This window comes from Engraulis encrasicolus, chromosome 5, assembly GCF_034702125.1.
Source record: "Engraulis encrasicolus isolate BLACKSEA-1 chromosome 5, IST_EnEncr_1.0, whole genome shotgun sequence".
Taxonomy (NCBI): Eukaryota; Metazoa; Chordata; class Actinopteri; order Clupeiformes; family Engraulidae; genus Engraulis; species Engraulis encrasicolus.
In genome coordinates this window covers 42321693-42339431 of record NC_085861.1, presented here as the reverse complement: position 1 = coordinate 42339431, position 17739 = coordinate 42321693, and the positions used below count along the sequence as shown (strand labels likewise).

General features: G+C 43.9%; 1 protein-coding gene across 1 annotated transcript; it reads right to left on the bottom strand.

The window, feature by feature from the left end:
• Positions 1 to 584: 584 nt before the first annotated feature.
• On the bottom strand, positions 585 to 17702 carry LOC134449488 (potassium-transporting ATPase alpha chain 1). The gene is made up of 23 exons (XM_063199450.1): positions 17574 to 17702; positions 17023 to 17130; positions 16753 to 16812; positions 16343 to 16546; positions 15971 to 16084; positions 15501 to 15635; positions 14662 to 14779; positions 13176 to 13444; positions 12308 to 12506; positions 11829 to 11938; positions 11393 to 11527; positions 10878 to 11070; positions 9383 to 9558; positions 8801 to 8937; positions 7567 to 7717; positions 5840 to 6008; positions 4715 to 4869; positions 4061 to 4184; positions 3274 to 3419; positions 2766 to 2899; positions 1813 to 1914; positions 1426 to 1517; positions 585 to 1304 (listed from the first exon to the last, which is right to left on the bottom strand). The coding sequence occupies exons 1-23, from the start codon at positions 17583 to 17585 to the stop codon at positions 1276 to 1278; spliced, it is 3072 nt and encodes a 1023-aa protein (XP_063055520.1). The 5' UTR covers positions 17586 to 17702; the 3' UTR covers positions 585 to 1275.
• Positions 17703 to 17739: the final 37 nt, after the last annotated feature.

Below are 17739 nucleotides of genomic sequence, written 5' to 3'. Positions count from 1 at the left end.
TGCCATAGGAACTGTGAAGCGAGTGGATGTTGGATTGGATGCTACAGGGACATAAGGCGAATCGTGATTCGTGCACTGGCGCCCAGTATAGAAGCACCCTGTAGCCGTACCTCCCCATTTTGTTCTGCAGTTGCCTGCATTGCTGAACATTGCTCTGAAATTGTGAGACTGTTGTTCATTTATTAGGCCTTCAATTACATTATCATGCGTCTGTGAATCTGACAATTGATGCTATTACATGAGTGTAACGCAATAATTAAAATAACACGTGTAAAAATGCTTCTTTTGCAATTCCTCACGTTGAAGCACGTGACCTCTGTTCACCAGCGCATTCAGAAGTGGACTACGTGAGGAGGCGCGCGTGCGATGAGCAGCTCAGAACTATCGGTAGGCGTATTTCCTTAGAATGAAATGTGTCGACACTGTACCAGATGCACATTGAGGTTACTGTACTTGTAGATTACAGGGCCCAAAACAAAGGCAGGTAAACCAATTGTCATGATGATTTCAATCAGTAATCATGATAGGCTATTTTAAAAGAAAATAAATGCAACCAGTCGAAAAAAATAATACAGACTTTCACATTGTATTAACACAATTTATTAAGAAAACCATTCTATATATGACAATACGACTGACATCTACCAGCGTAATGGTATAATAGTTGGAATCTATGCATCACTCGGGTAGACAGACTCTTTCTTCTTGACCAAATGCGATTTGCGCCCCCTGGCGGGCTTCCTGCTTTGAGCCCTACATCACATCCTACAGGCCCCTACATGTGAATGCAGCCACATTCCTTATCTTAACACAGAACTAATTTACTGTGGCCAGATTTCTTTTGGTAAAATGTAATTGCCGTTTAGGCCAGTCAGCTTGGCATGCAAAAGTTGACAAAACAGTTTGTTTCTCTCAAAACTCATGTTGAACATGAGAAATCATATATAGCCTAACACATAGCAACAAATATAGTAGGCCTACATAGGCCTATAGCATACATTAGCTATGACAAAGAAATAGTCTAAAGATTAAAGTATCCCTATGCACAATCTGTACCTTATAGCTTACAAAGCACACTTGATCTTCAGAGAAACAGCACAGAGTTCCCACACACAATGCTATCCCATGTTAAAATTCATGGACTCTATTACATAATATGAATTTGTAGGCATACATATTATAATTGATATTGACAGAGTGCAAGTTATTTTGGGACCAATGTTCAAATGATAATGTTCCATGAAAATCTTAGCATTTATAAGGTAAAAAAAATATTTAGTAATACAACTCCTGATCCCACCAGCCTGTGAAGAAAACAGAGAAAGACAGTTATGCATTCGCTTCTGTGGCCTTAAGACCTACTTAATATTTGGGCATCCATTTTTTATGCGTGTTGCTATGAGGAAAATAATGAATTCAACATACTTCCTGGATGTCTTCTGACCCCAAGTTTTCTGATCTCATCATAGACAAAGATAAGGATTCCGTAAGGCACCGGAACAAACCACCATTGCACCCTGTAATATGAGAGAGAGAGAGAGAGAGAGAGAGAGAGCTGTGGAGTCCTGCAATGCACTATACATTCTATAGCCCATCTCATACATTACAACTTGGTCAGTGCAATTGTAGGAACAGCAAAAATAGGGGCCATATATCTTACCTTTAGACTCACGTGAGTATCATGAGTCAAGGTTATGAAAACACATGAAAGGTTTAAAAAGGAAGAAAATGGGAGTACTGCGTTGGGTCCATTGTTTGATGAAAAAAGGGTGTGGAAAGAAAGGGTGTTTTACACTGATGGCTGACTCTTACCGAATGGGCATGAAGTTGAATATGTTGGGCATGCCAGGGCAGTAGCAGAGCAAGTTGCCAAGGCACAGCTGGAAAACAATGGCCGACACCAGGACTTTGTTTCTGCCGACAGAATAAAGGTATAAAGCCCATGAGGTATGTTAATGTACAGATACAACAAGACATGTTATACTTTAGAATAGAGATGCTTTATTTAACAAAGGAAACAAAGGTATGCCGACCTTATTCATTTACAGTTTTACACATATCAATCTCCCAGGAGCAAGTGGGCAGTACAAAGTAAGGGTAAGAAGCTTTTTTATTTTTAAAAAATTTTTTTTTCATTATGACAGGACAGCTGAAGACGTGGACAGGAAATGATTGGGAGAGAGATGGTGTTGAGAAATGGCCTCGGGTCGGAATGGAACCCGGGTCTGTGACATAACAGTATGGTGCCTTTACCGTTTGGGCCATGGCCAAGGCCGGGAAGAAGCTTGATGATAATAGTAAGGAGATAAGAAGCTGGCCCTACCTACCGGCATGGCCTAACGGTAGGGCACTGGGTTCCTACGCCGGCGACCCGGGTTTGATTCTGGCCCGGGTCATTTGCCAGTCCTTCCCCGTCTTTTCTCTCCCCACTCGTTTCCTGTTCCTCTCTCACTATCCTATCTCAAATAAAGGCATAAAAAGCCCTAAAAATATCATAGCCCCTTAATGCACGCCATACCATCTGAGGCATGCTGTAATAGACATTCAAAGGTTAATTACCATAGTACTACTCTACTATGACAGTGCACAGGGCCATTAGTAATGCACTACGTCTCGGTCATTGCCATTCTGGTCAAAACAAATGTATAATGCTGTGTTTTAACGGGTTAAGAAGGTCAGAAGCTTGATTATAATATAGCTCAGTGTAAAGATTCAGAACGTTCAAGGTGGTACCAGGTTAGGGGGTCGTAGTTGTGCGTACTGACCTAAAGAAACCTTGCTGGAAGACAGACAGACGTCGAGTTTTTCTGATCAGGACGTCGGAAATCTGACAAATCTCAATGCTGACAAAAAAGACGGTGTAGCAAGTATACTCCTGGTAGAGACGCTGACTGAAGGTCTATCAGAGAGAGAGAGAGAGAGACACACATTATTAATACAGACCTATGCATTGATATTTTAGGCATACTACCACTTGAGGTGATGAGATATGAGATGTTGAGTTGCCACAGTGCCTGCTCCTTTTGTGGGCTACTCTTTACACATTTTAAAAAACATAGTCACCATCTTTTGTCTCCCTGCGTATACATGTGTAATGTAAATAAAGTTGAAATAAATCTAATCGATCAATCAATTTATTTACATAGCACATTATTATACAACCGCCTTTCAATTTCCTAAAAAGAAATATTCATCCTTGAATACCGAACAAAATCCGTAAAGAAACACAATATTTAAATTCTCCAATCTTGAAATGAAAAATGAAATCCTCACCCATTCTTGTCCGTAGCTGTCCTGCAGGTCCTGCAGATGCACGTCTTCCCACTGGGACCTGAGTCCCACACACAGCAGAGGGTACCAGCCCTCCTGGGCCATGGCCGCAAAGTAGTCCGTGAAGCCTGCATACGACTGGATTGCACCTGTGAGGAGAGTTATAAGTTTGAGAACATGGGCGTCACTATAAATTAACTGTTGCTCCTTTCAGATAGCGTAGCCTCTTACTGCAGATGGGGTCGCCGGCGGGCCTACTCACTATTTGCTGAAAATACTCAACAACATCATAACAACATTGCTATGACAGTACCAAGAGCCTTCGATAACAGATTAAGACACAGCCATTACAATTTTGGTTGACCGTATGCTTAGGCTCTGCACTAAGGGTTAACAAAATGTGACTTAAACGGAAAATGTGACTTAAACGGAAAACGTAGGAGATAGCATAGACATGATTGAGTGATACATGGTGTTTATATGCTGATGTCACGAGTGGCCTTTTTCCTGGTTTAAAGCTGTACATGGAGATTTAAAGACAACAAAAGATGTGTTTTTTTGTAGTTATGAAAGTCTTTTGCACATCTGAAGACAGCTGCATTGCAATTGACTGCAGTCAAACATGGGAAAATAGGACCTCCTGCACACTGCATTATTCAATGAACATTTTTTCCCATTATAGTGGAGTTACAGAGCTACTATGGAGTCATGATGATGTCTCATGCCATCTTGGAACTGTGGGTGTTGTGTCGTAATACCCTATCAGAGGCATTCAGACATGAGTACCTACCAATCTGAAAGTAGGAGTAGACAGCCAAGGCCTCGTTCACCAGCCTATCCCTGCGTGGGTTTCTGGGTTTTAGATTCATGATGTCACTCTCGGCTTTCTCATAGGCCAGAGAGACAGAGGGGAACTAGCAGGACGAGAGACAGAGAGGTGTGTGTGTGTGTGTGTGTGTGTGTGTGTGTGTGTGTGTGTGTGTGTGTGTGTGTGTGTGTGTGTGTGTGCGTGTGCGTGTGCGTGGGTGTGTGTGTGTGTGTGTGTGTGTGTGCGTGTGTATGTATGTGTGTGGGTGTGTGTGTGGGTGGATGTGGGGGGAGTTGCAGAGTCAGAGAGATGACTGCACAGAAGTAAAATGTGCAGCAGAACACTATGTTCCTAGACAGCCATCGATTCATACAATCAGCACAACACAGAAAACAGTTGATGTAACAAAACAACCTGTGTGTGTGTAGCCCCTGTACTTGCATGGTGTGAAAGTCTATTACAGATTTCGCTGAACTAGCACTCTTGCTTTTTTAAATAAAAATTGAATATAGCCTAATTACAAGTGTACAAACCAGTGGAGAATGTGGTGTTTCATTATTAATGAGAGAAGACTATTCCTGCAAGTCAGGGTCTATAAATACACATGAGATGCTGAAGGTCATTTGGGCAACTCACAATGTCAGTGGCCAGCTCAATGAAGAGGATAGTGATGCAGCCTAGAGGAAGAGGAACACTGACAGTGATGTAGATCAGATAGGGCGTCAGCTCCGGAATGTTCTTGGTCAGCGTGTAGGCGATGGACTTCTTCAAGTTGTCAAAGATGAGACGACCTGTGGAGCAGAATATTGCCATAAGTGGAGATGAAGGAAAAGTAGAAAGTTAATTTTTATAACGCGTTAATTCGCGGTGTAATTAATTAATCTAATTAACATGCTAAAGTTGAAGCCCTAATAAAAACGCTTTTGCCGTATATATCTACCTCATTTTGTTACAGTGAAATAACTGTTGTATAAACAATTTAAGATCATGTACTAGTGTAGCTATTGCATCAGTAAGAGTACTTTTACTTTCACTTTACACATCTGTCCACTGCCATGGATGCATGCATGTTATATTTTCTGGCAGTGTTTGGTTGATAATTTTTCTTATTCCTATTATATAACATGTCATCAGTGACTTTTCAAAGTCAGATACTGAACACAGTGTCGAAAACATGCCAGCTGTCTGTGAAAAACGTGTGGTTGAATCGGGCTGATGCTGTGTAATACAACCAGGATCTTACACATAAAAAAGGCAGTCTTAAATCAGTCCTTAGAGAGTACTCTGGGACCGAATACACTCTGGAAGATGTTAAATTGACTCTGAAGTGTTAAAGGTTAATACAGGGTTTTTTTTTTTTACTGTAGCTGAGTAATGCCACTGCATTCTATACACATAGGTGTGTCCACTGCAGACTGTATACAGTACTGTACAGGCCCGGCTCAATCGATACCATGCTATGCTGCCTCTACAGTATATTTGAGCAGCTTTCCATGCGCCCACCACTCAAGGTCAGTTGTCCCGGGCCCAGGGAGAGGGGGATGGTTCAGAATTAGATTACATTGGATGTATTGAGAGAGACAGGGGGCTCTAAAATGCCTTTGTCCCAGGCCCGGCCAAAGTCCACTGCAGACTGTATACTGACTGCACTGTAGAGGGCCCACAGATCAGCTCGATAACGTGCTGCTGCCTCTACAGAATATCTGAACAGCTTGGCACGCGCCCCCCTGCCCGTGTGCCAGCCCTATACCACACACCCACCCTGCTCCACGCCTGTCACGATGGAGGCAAAGTTGTCGTCCAGCAAGATCATGTCGGCCGCATTCTTGGCAGCGTCTGAGCCCGCGATGCCCATGGCAACGCCGATGTCAGCCTTTTTCAGGGCGGGAGAGTCGTTCACACCGTCCCCTGTCACGGCTACGATGGAGCCCTGAAACCAAGAGCAGAGAGAGGACGCTCGCTTGTCACCACCACCGAGGGACATCATCATGCATATTCGAGTTCAAGCTAATTTATTTATATCAATGCAAACCCATTTATACTGCGCATCACTCCACCAGTGAGCAACCTGCAATGTGGGATCAGGATGAATGTGAGCAGTGTGAAACTTGTTATGCAGTTGTCTAATCTACCATACAATAATTCTATGTATTTCCATTGGTAATTATCACACGACTACAGTATTGTATAAACACACCTACTCATTTATTTTTTAAGCATTTGCAATTAGCATTTGAGGAGGAATAATTGGCCTTTACAATGTATATGTATGGTGCAATTACTTTTTATGAATCACATGTTTTATTAAAAATACAGTATGTGGTCAGACTGGACCACTTATTACTGTAGTCTACTCACAGTAACTGGGCCACAGGATAAGGAAGTGGCTGACTAAAATGTAATAACCCGCAAATTAGCCTTAGTGATTTTCTTTTGGATTTTTTGTGCTTTATTTGTTATAGGACAGTGACAGAGTGACAGGAAACGAGTGGGGAGAGAGAGACGGGGAAAGACAGGCAAATGAGCCGGGCCGGAATCGAACACAGGTTGCCGGCATCGTAAGCAAGTGCCCTACCGTTAGGCCACGGTAGGGCATATACTTTGGTTAGTTATTGTGTTCTTGAAACAAGGGAAATGGAAAAGAACTGCTATTGTAAGTAGTACTGTATTTCAACAGATAGTACACAGTTGACCTTTTTCCTGTTCCCCTGGCTGTGCCATTATCTCTGGTCGACCACGAGTAACCTCTCATGGTCAGTGGATCAATCAATGAGATTTGTTCCCGTCCATCGAACAGTCAAACTCTCCCTGTGCTGTACTGCGGTACCTATCCCCGTCAGTTACTATTGAAGAGGGATGTAAAATTACAGTAGAGTATATACGTGAAAGGGTATTTTCTTTGTAGCATTGTGTCTTTTATTGTCTTTTAGTTTTTAATTTTGCTGGTAGATAATAGGATCCAACGCACTCTTTAGAAGACTGCAACATCTGACTCAAATTTTACAGTCATTTAGCACCCGCAGAGTCAAATACTACCACTCTTATACAGTAGTCATAGAATGCTTTTTGGTGGTCCTACTCTCTTCATGTGGAATTAACACAAAAAAATGTCTGTGTTGTTGTGCATAATGAGTCGTCCACATAGGCCTATACATCCCTATGCATCCCTATTACTACGCTGGTAACCTGCCACTCTTACAGACCGGCCTTGGGTTTCCTATCTAAATGGATCCTTCACATTTGCAGGCCCTACAAGGAGCTGGCAATCTACCACTCGTACAGCAGGTGGGTGCTACCAATCTAACACTTGTACAGAAGGCGGGCGCTACCAATCTACCACTTGTACAGCAGGGTGCTACCAATCCACCACTCGTACAGAAGGCGCTACCAACCCACCACTCATACAGCGGGCGCTACCAATCTCTTACAGAGGTCGGGCGCTACCAATCCACCCCTCTTTTACACTGTGAAGGCAGGGCAGGCCTCACCAGGCGCTGGCAGCTCTCCACGATGATGAGCTTCTGCTGGGGGGAGGTGCGGGCGAACACCATCTCCGGATGGTTCCTCAGAGCCTCGTCCAGCTCGCCCTCCTCCATCTCCTTCAGCTGACCTCCGCTGATCACGCACGCACGCGCCTCCCTGTTGGAGAGAGTAAGCAGAGATTGTGCTGATTTTAAACTGAGGACATTTCCTTGTGTTTCCCCTTGGGGCCATTACTTGTTATGCAGCCAAGATAAATATGTAATGTGAACGTGACACATTGGAGACGGATAGGGCCTCGTCGAATGTTGATGATCTGTCTCCAGAGATGGGGGGAGAGCAGTTAAATACACTTGCGGGGGGAGCACCAGACCAGAAGCTTGAGCACAGCTTGAGCCGTACTCCGAAGAGGTTTATGTTTTCCCCAGGGCATTTGAACTGCTTTTGGAACCAAATGATTAATCATATTGAACTAGTTCACAACTAGTGACTACAATCATAAAAATGTACAACCCAGATCAGGACTGAACAATCAAAGCCATCTGTCACTCACAGTGCACTCTATTGACCAGCAGTGTCCACTGGATCCATAATGGATGTAAATTGGCTATCGGTGTCTGCTGTAATGGCTTGGGCAGACTCTGGCTGGAAGTGCTGAAGGCCCTCGCCTCTTATTGGCAAGCAAGTGGAAAAAGTCTGCTTTAAAGGTACACCGTGTAAGATTTTTAGTTGTTTATTTCCAGAATGCATGCTATCCATTCACTAATGTTACCTTTTTAATGAATACTTACCACCACCATCAAATTCTAAGTATTCATTATGACTGGAAAAAACTTGGGCCATACTAGAAAATATTAGTTTATTACTTAGTAAACTTTCATGAAAAGATTAAATTTGGCTATAGGCAACCCAGTTTCAATGAGCAGCATAGTTGCAGTACCTTTTTTGACCATTTCTTGCACAGTGTACCTTTAAGGATGACTTGCTCCCACTTTTGTGTGTGAGGTTTCAGGTCAATGAACAGTGTCAGAATGTCTGAGGAAGGGTCCATTGCTCTGAAACATCACACGGAAAAAATGGAAGCAAAAATCCTTTTTCACTTGACTTATTGGTGTTTCAGTCCTGCTACCAGTTCAGACACCTGAATCTCACGGTGCCAACTTTGGCCAGGCCCAGGACAAACTCTTCCTGGGGCTCAATTGACCCTTGCGTGTCGCCCCCTGTTGGCTTCCGTGACCTCACCTCTTATTGACCTGCTCCACAGGGATCCTCAGCCTCTCAGCAATGTCCTCCACGGTCTCACTTCCCTCCGATATGATGCCCACGTTGGCTGCAATGGCCTTGGCAGTGATTGGATGATCTCCTGTCACCATGACTACCTGCAGGTAGAAACAAGCAGGCATTGTGAGCAAGCAGTGGGCATTCCCATGAATTCAACCACCCACTCACACAAGCACATATGCCGTATAATTCCAACTCTTTTCTTGATACTGTGTCCATACCACAGTAACCGCGTTGCAAATAGAAGTAAATTAGGATTAGGGATGCTTATACTGTTTTTGTTTGATGATATAAATAAAGCAAAAATCAATGGTGACCAAACCAAAAACATTATTTAGCAATGCCCCTGCAGTGTACATTCGAAGGCACAAGACTTTGTCAGCAGTTTCACTATTAACCAATTCAAACCAAAAACATTATTTAGCAATGTCCCTGCAGTGTTCATTCGAAGACACAAGGCTTTGTCAGCAGTTTCACTATTTACCAATTCATTTAGGATTCCTGTGTCAGCCATGTTTGTCATTGCGTGCATACACTACGTACCCTAATACCAGCGGTACGGCACTTCTTGACGGCGTCGGGCACAGTGGCACGGGGCGGGTCGATCATGGAGATGAGGCCGGCGAAGCAGAGGCCAGAGGTGGTGAAGTTCATCTCATCCGCGTCGAAGTTGAAGCCGCGCTGGTACTCCTTCTCATTCAGGTACAGGTGACAGAAACCTGTTCAGGTGAATACAGATCATGGACATTTTTATTTATTTATTTATTATGTTTTGGGCGCTTTTTGGGCCTTTATTGTTATGACAGGATAGTGTGAGAGGAAACAGGAAATGAGCAGGAGAGAGATATGGGGTAGGGCTGGGAAATGACCCCGGCCGGACTCGAGCCGGGGTCCCCATGGGCATGCAAGCCCAAATGTGATCATGAACATTTGAAACTCTCTTTATGTTTTTCACCTGCCCAGGGACTGCAGATGAAAATAGCTTGTAATCTATAAGGTCATCCTTTTACTGTTGTAACTAATGTACTTTGCACGTGGTCCCTGTTGAAATAAACCAAATAAATTAAACTAAACTAAACTAAACTAAACTAAACTAAATTAAACTAAACTAAACTAAACTAAACTAAACTGTCAAAGGTTTTGTGTTGCTGTGGTGATGTAGTAAAGTAGCAATTACTGGCGTAACGGTGCACATTATGGGGTAACAAGTGTGTTATCTCAGAACCATCATGTGTAAACTTAACTAGGTTTCATACTAATGTTATCTTAAAAGTTGTGATTGTTATAATTTAAAACACTTTCAAAGTTAGTTTATTTATGAACCAGTCACATAGTCCTTTTTATCAATTATAACTGTGTAGTGCATGGCAAGAAAGTTTCATGTACAAGCCTTCCTCACTAACTAGAGTGCACATGATGCAACCAGAAATGACTCCTTCAGTCTCTGAAATGTATACATTCATACCGTATTTTTTCAACTGTCGAAAGTGAAAAATAAATTGTGCAAACCATGCAAACGTCTCCTCCACCAAGAACAAAATCTTTCGAAGAGAGCAGATCTTTTTTTGGATACGTTGGACACACTGCATAATCTCCAGCACTGACAGGGCCAGATTTAGATGGTACAGGGCAACTAGGCTACGGGTTGTTCTAGGCCCCTCCAGAATGCTTAGACAATGTCATAATTCTGAACAAAGACTGAAAAATCATCCTGTCATAATTCTGCAGTTATTGATTTTTCGCCCCACTTTGGCCAATCGGGGCCCTTGGCTGCAATCATATTTCACCGTAGCCTGTGCGCTAATCCAGCCCTGAGTACCGGTGAGGCCACTCTTGTTTAATCAGAATATGTTTTCGCACATTGCCTTTTTATTTTTTCTTTAATTTGTATTTTTCCCCTCCCTGACTTAACCTGTGTGTTATGTGTCTTAAATGTCCATGTGGGCATTATGTGCATTTATTTAAGCTACTTGACACCTGAATTTCCCCTCGGGGATCAATAAAGTTACTTTACTCTACTCTCTATTACTCTACTTACCCAGTACTCTCTCTCCCAGGCTCCCCAGGTCCATGTAGGCTGTCTGGAAGGCCTCTCTCCACTGCTCATCCAGGGGGAGCTCCTGGCCCTTGATCAGAATGGTGGAGCAGCGTTCCAGAATCCTCTCAGGAGCGCCTTTCATCACCAGCAGGTAGCGCAGGTCAAGCGGGTCATCCAGCTCATGCACTGACAGCTATTGGCCACCAGGGGAAGTGAGTGAGAGAAAGGAGGCCTTGGTGTATGAAACATCCACTGACAGATTTCCGCCACAAGGGGGCAGTAACAAAAGTCAGCAAAGACCCCTTGATGTGAGGATTTGGCATGTCCTGTTTACATTTTACTCTTGGTAAGTGTTTTCTATTCACAGAAACACCAGATGATTACTTAAACACGTTTGTTATTAGCAGCAGGGGCATGTTAGACGAACCCTACAGCTTTGGAGAGGAAAGCCATCCCAAATGACACAATGTTGTTTGATGATTTTAAAAAATGTGTAAAATAAATGTTGAGATTACCTGAAACTTGTTGGTGGAGTTGAAGGGCACTTCACAGACCTTCTTAAATCTGTTCCTGTAGTCTGTTATATTGCCTATGGTCAATTCTGTAAACTTCAGCAGAGCGGTCTCGGAGGCGTCACCCACAACGGTTCTCTAGGAGAGCAGAGAATGAGAGACGAAATGTCACCAAAACAATTGTAGGCCTAGGTCCCATCCATCAATCTCTTTTATCAGCAAGATTTGCTCTCTCTCTCTCTCTCTCTCTCTCTCTCTCTCTCTCTCTCTCTCTCTCTCTCTCTCTCTCTCTCTCTCTCTCTCTCTCTCTCTCTCCCGCTCACAGACACACACACACACACACACACACACACACACACACACACACACACACACACACACACACACACACACACACACACACACACACACACACACACACACACACACACAAACACACCCTGGGTATGGGCACAGTCTCTTGGTTGGGCCTGAAGGTGGCTCTGTTGCACAGGCCAGCTACTCTCGCCAGGGCTCGCCATGTTTCTGAAGACTGGTCAAAGCTTTGGCCTGAATAAAGGACAGAAAAAAGATTTGAATGACACACAAATAACAGTATTTGTGGAAAATGTAGGTCCCCGGCGTAATGGTACGATCCCACTAATAATGCCTGTTTTCCACTGCCGGTTTTCCAGTAGACCTACAGCTAGACACAGGCCGCCACTTTTTGCTTTGCGATTAATGTGTGTCGTGTCTATTCGAAAAGCAAAAAAGCGGCAGCCGAGTCTCATTTTGTCGAGCTGTAGGCCTATCAGAAAAACGGCAGTGGAAAAGAGGCATTAGACCACTGTTGGGCAGCCAAAGAACTCTGTTCGGAATTGTGTTACTGTAAATATTTGTGCCACATTGTTGTGTTGTGATGTGTTTGGCGTGGCCCACCTGACTGGTCCTCGGTGGTGTCGGCGGCGTGGATCATGTTGTCGAACCACAGGTGGGCCACGGTCATGCGGTTCTGGGTGAGCGTGCCCGTCTTGTCGGAGCAGATGACAGAGGTAGAGCCCAGCGTCTCCACGGCCTCCAGGTTCTTCACCACACAGTTCTTCCTGGCCAGACGCTTGGCCGTCAGGGACAGACACACCTGCACAATAGACACGTGCAGTGTTAGTTCAAGTGTAATTCAAAGTCCTTGTTAGTGTATATAATGTTAAGGGCAGTTCATTTCAGTTGTGAAATCATTATAAGATCTTTGTATAGTACATATAGTATATATAGTGAATCCAAAAGGGGGTCTAAACTTTCTGATAAAACTGTACTCCGTAGCGTTAAAAGTATACAACTCACACTTATGGTAACCAGGTGCTTTTCCCGTTAGTGTAAAGTTAGTACTACGAAGTGTTAGTGTGTACTATGCAGGGCCCTTTTTCATCACCAGCCAAACTGTCCTTCACAACTGAAATGTTCATTTGTACAGTGTATGTTCATGTCCATTCTATCATCAAGTCTGCATAGAACACCAGCCTACTGTTTTTTTCCTGGGACTTTTGCAGGGCGTCCTACGAAGTGTGCCCGCGCAATCTATTTGAAGTGGCCTACTCCACGCCTGCCGCCCGCACAAGTCATAATCTTTCTCCATTCCGCATTGTCAATTTTAAAAAAGATAATAATTTGCATAGTCTAAAATCAGGTATATTTTGTATGACTCGCGGGCATCGGGGAGCCACTATCAATATCAGGGACTGGAGACTCCCTGAACTTCAGGGCGACTTGGGATGTCTGTAGAGTACACTTTGCTAGTGTGTGTACTCACGGTGACAGTGGCCAGCAGCCCCTCGGGCACGTAGGCCACCACAATGGCCATGAAGAAGATCATGGCCTCCAGGAACTGGTAGCCGATGAACATGGCCACCACGAAGAAGGTGAAGCCGAAGAAGATGGCCAGGCCGGCGATGATGTCCACAAAGTGCTCGATCTCGATGGCGATGGGCGTCTTCTCGTTGCCCACGCCCGAGGCCAGGCTGGCGATGCGCCCGATGATCGTCCTGTCGCCCGTGTTGATGATGACGCCCGTGGCGACTCCTGCAAAAAGATTTGAGATTCAAGAGAATTATTGTCGTTGACAGACAAGGCAATCAAATTGTTTGTATATGGAAGTGGTGAAACCGTGAATAAGCAGAATGGTGACATGGTGAACTGGCAAGTAGGGCAGTCATGGGCTGAAGCTATCATTGGGGGCTGCCCCCTTGCACGGCACGGGTGAGGCATACATGCAATTCCGTTGTGTGCAGTGTGCAGTGTTCACTGTGTGCTGTGGAGTGCTGTGTCACAATGACAATGGGAGTTGGAGTTTCCCAGTTGGGCTTCCACTTCACTTCACGACTGTGCACTAAGCTCTATGGCAGTGTTTCCCAACCAGGGGTACATGTACCACTAGGGGTACGCGAGCATACCTCAGGGGGTACGCGGAAAAATGTGATAATGACAATTGAATAGAGTATAGTCACACTGGGATAAAGGAATATATAGAGAGCCTGGGATAGGGGGTACTCATGGTACAACAAAAAGGCTTAGGGGGTATACACGAGTCAAAAAAGGTTGGGAAACACTGCTCTATGAGTTCGACTTTGAAAAGGACACACTCAGACTCAGGTCGGCTCAGGTCGTGCAGAGTGGCTGGAGTAACGAACGTTCGCTGTAAAAGATGTGTAAACATGGTGCTTGTCATCCCCTTGTGCTTGACATTCAGTCAGCCATGAATGTCAAGTAGAGTTTACTTACAGTGGCCACTTGTACTGCACTGAGGTTTGTGTGTGTGTGTGTGTGTGTGTGTGTGTGTGTGTGTGTGTGTGTGTGTGTGTGTGTGTGTGTGTGTGTGTGTGTGTGTGTGTGTGTGTGTGTGTGTGTGTGTGTATGCAACACGCTACCTTACCAGGACCACGGGGTGGGGGGTGCAAGAGTGTGTGTGTGTGTGTGTGTGTGTGTGTGTGTGTGTGTGTGTGTGTGTGTGTGTGTGTGTGTGTGTGTGTGTGTGTGTGTGTGTGTGTGTGCATGCTCTCTCTCTCTCTCTCTCTCTCTCTCTCTCTCTCTCTCTCTCTCTCTCTCGCTCTCTCTCGCTCTCTCTTTATGCATGTGTGAGTGTGTGAATACTTCCCAAGTGTATGGAATGGATACTTGTGAATGTGTCAGTATGCACACATAAATAGTTATTTTTTTAAGTATGTACTGTATGTTGTGTTGGTTATGTATGCTAGTTTGTTGCGTTTGTCCTTGCAGTGTATACTATGTGTATGTCTCACCCTCCAGACAGGTGGTGGAGAAGAAGGCGATGTTTCGCGTCTCCAAGGGGCTCTCATGTGTGTACTCAGGACTCCTGGTCTGAGGCTCAGACTCCCCTGTTAACGACGAGTTGTCTACCTACACACAATACAGACAGACACTCAACAAAGGAGATGGAGAAAGAACGAAGGAGACAGAGAGGGAGGGACCGAGACAAGTTAACAGACCCTCGTTTCTCCAAAGTAACAAGAGTTACCGTATCCTAACATTGATGACAGAAGCCGTCTTTTGCAGCAGTTGTAAATTATCATCATGGTCTGTGGCCAAAACTGAAACAGCAATCATCTTCAGAGTAAATGTATGGTTGAATACAATACCTATGTTCCCCTTCTGCAAAGAAAATGCAGCAAAACTATGTGCACGGGACATTGCAACAGGAACAGGATAATTTTGTTTTACATGTTAATACTGACTGCACACTGAATATACTGTAGAAAAATAGTTGACATAGAACAAGGGGAAATTTTCCCACAAAATCATTAGCCATGACTTGCTGTAAAGTTCTTACATATTACCCTTATGATGAAGTAAATGCACAACTTGACAAAACTGCACATTGAGCTAGAGGAATTTTTCTATTATTGTCCCAATCCCTTCTGGATGGTGGCGATCAGAGTGGTTTGGAAGACAGAACTGCCCTACAATGGCAAAGAGCAGTAACTACGCAAACACTGAAACTGCGAAAAATGCCTTCAAAGCCTTGTTATTAGGTTGGATATCTGCACATTTCCACATTAAGTACTGCACATTTGACATTGCAATATCTCTAAAACGGGACACATTTGAACCGGGGACTCACCTTGCACCCGTGTGATGTGATGATGCGGATGTCGGCGGGTACTCGATCTCCACCTTTGATCTCAACCAGATCCCCCACCACCAGCATGTTCGCATTGATCTGATTCTTTTGACCATCTCGAATCACTACAGCTTGCTGTGGAGGAACATAAGAAGCTAGCATGAAACATTATTAAAACAACCTCTTTTGAAAAAAGTTATTCTGCTATAAGTCAACCCGAGTGATTTTTCCTCTTTTCCACTGCCGGCTTTCTGGTAGGCCTACAGCTCGACACAGCACGACACAGCACGACACAGCGGCATTTTTTGCTTCATGATTGAGCTGTGTCGCGCCTATTCGAAAAGCAACAAGTGGCGGCCATGATGTCCTGTGTCGAGCTGTAGGCCTACCAGAAAACTGGCAGTGGAAAAGAGCCTTTAGTTTACTCGATAACCCAATGTGTAAGAAACAGAAACGATAAACTATGGCACCTGTGGCACTAGGTTCTTGAAGCTGGCAATGATGTTGGTACTCTTGAACTCCTGGTAGTATCCAAAGCAGCCAGTCACCACCACCACAGCAATCAGTGTGATGGCCAAATACAACTGCACATGGAATGGAACAATAGAACAAAACACAACATTACTCTCCCATTTTATACACATTTTACACATACCGTGTAAGCAGCTATACCACTGCATTTGACTTTAGATGTGACCTTTCCTTTACTCTATGGATATTGCTTAGTGACATTCTGAAAGTTATGAGTGCCCCTACGTACATCGTCATAACAGGAGGCCTTTCCTTTACTCTATGGATATTGCTTAGTGACATTCTGAAAGTTACGAGTGCTCCTTACGTACATCGTCATAACAGGAGGGCTCTCCTTTGCCCAGCTCGATGCCAAAGGCGATGAAGCAGATGACGGCCGCCACCCACATCAGGCACTGTAGCCCGCCGGCCAGCTGCCGCGCAAACTTGACGTACTCCGGGGTGCCCTTGGGGGGCTTCAGCTCATTGGGGCCGTCTCGCTCCAGGACTTGCTCGGCAAAATTGGTGGTGAGCCCCTGAAAAAGGCCCACAAATCAGAAGAAGAAGAAGAAGAAGAAGAAGAAGAAGAAGAAGAAGAAGAAGAAGAAGAAGAAGAATGACAATACTATATAAACAATAATCACTGTACAGAATGAAGAAAAATACGGTACACCTAAATGAAGTCTCTTTTAAACCATGATGAACCATGGAATTTAATTTGAACATGCGAATACACATTTACCTTGGTTATGCTGGTGGTATACTTCATTTCTAGTTCCTCAAGCGTGATTTCATGGTCATCCTTTAAAAGATACACAGGCAGTCATTAAAAATCTGATCGACTTGTTACTTGTAACAAGATACAAAGTATTACTTCACTCTAACCGTGCTATTTAGCTTCATAATCATTCATAATAGTTTCATGTTGTAGATATGAATTAACTTGGAGGTGTTACATATTTCAATGTTCAAAAGGCCTTCAAAAGGCTTCTTCAGTAGACGGGGCACCTACAATGTCCATCTCCTTCTTCATGTTGGCCATTCTCTCCTTCTTCTTCTCCTTCTTCTTGATTTTGACGTCCATCTGGCCCCCCTTCTTGTCCATCTCTGCATACATGTCCTATGGACCGATGACAGGGACTCATTACTGTGCTAAATTGACTGTCGTGTGTGTGACAAGTTGCCGATGCAAACATTCAATAGATTTGAAGACAAATTCAATACAAATAGGCAATGCATGTTTGCGGTACTGCTTTCCATAGTTCCATACTTGGATTTATTAATTTGAATATAAATTTTATGTGTTGATAAAATTGCTGTAATTAACGAAGATGGGTCACCATTATGTTAATAACACAGTCTGTTAAAAATGTTATGAAACAGATTTTGTGAATATTACAAGTAGCCTAGGCTCAAACATTAAAATCAACTTCTGCAGTATTTCTTCATTCATTCATTCCTCATTTTGTACAGAATGCAATTACCTTTCAACTGCAAAAAAACCCCACATGTAGGCCTATTTATGAAAATGTAACTATAAGTGTATTTGAGAAGAAAACTCACATGTTTGCTCATTATGCCGGTCCGCGAGTCACCATCCAAGTCAATTGTTGTCCAAACCCCGCTATTCCTTCCCCCCGAAATCTTGACACCTTGGTGTATTTCCCCACAGTGTTCCCGATACGTCCCCAATGCCACAGAACAAGGCTTATCAGGCTTGGTAGCTTTA

Bases quoted from the DNA above. Each gene is read 5' to 3' on its own strand.
- LOC134449488 (XM_063199450.1), bottom strand. The intron at 15,636-15,970 runs GTGCCATAGTTT...GTTCCTCCACAG, and splicing joins TCAAGAACCTAGTGCCACAG to CAAGCTGTAGTGATTCGAGA. The intron at 4,185-4,714 runs GTGAGTTGCCCA...TCGTCCTGCTAG, and splicing joins TTGAGCTGGCCACTGACATT to TTCCCCTCTGTCTCTCTGGC.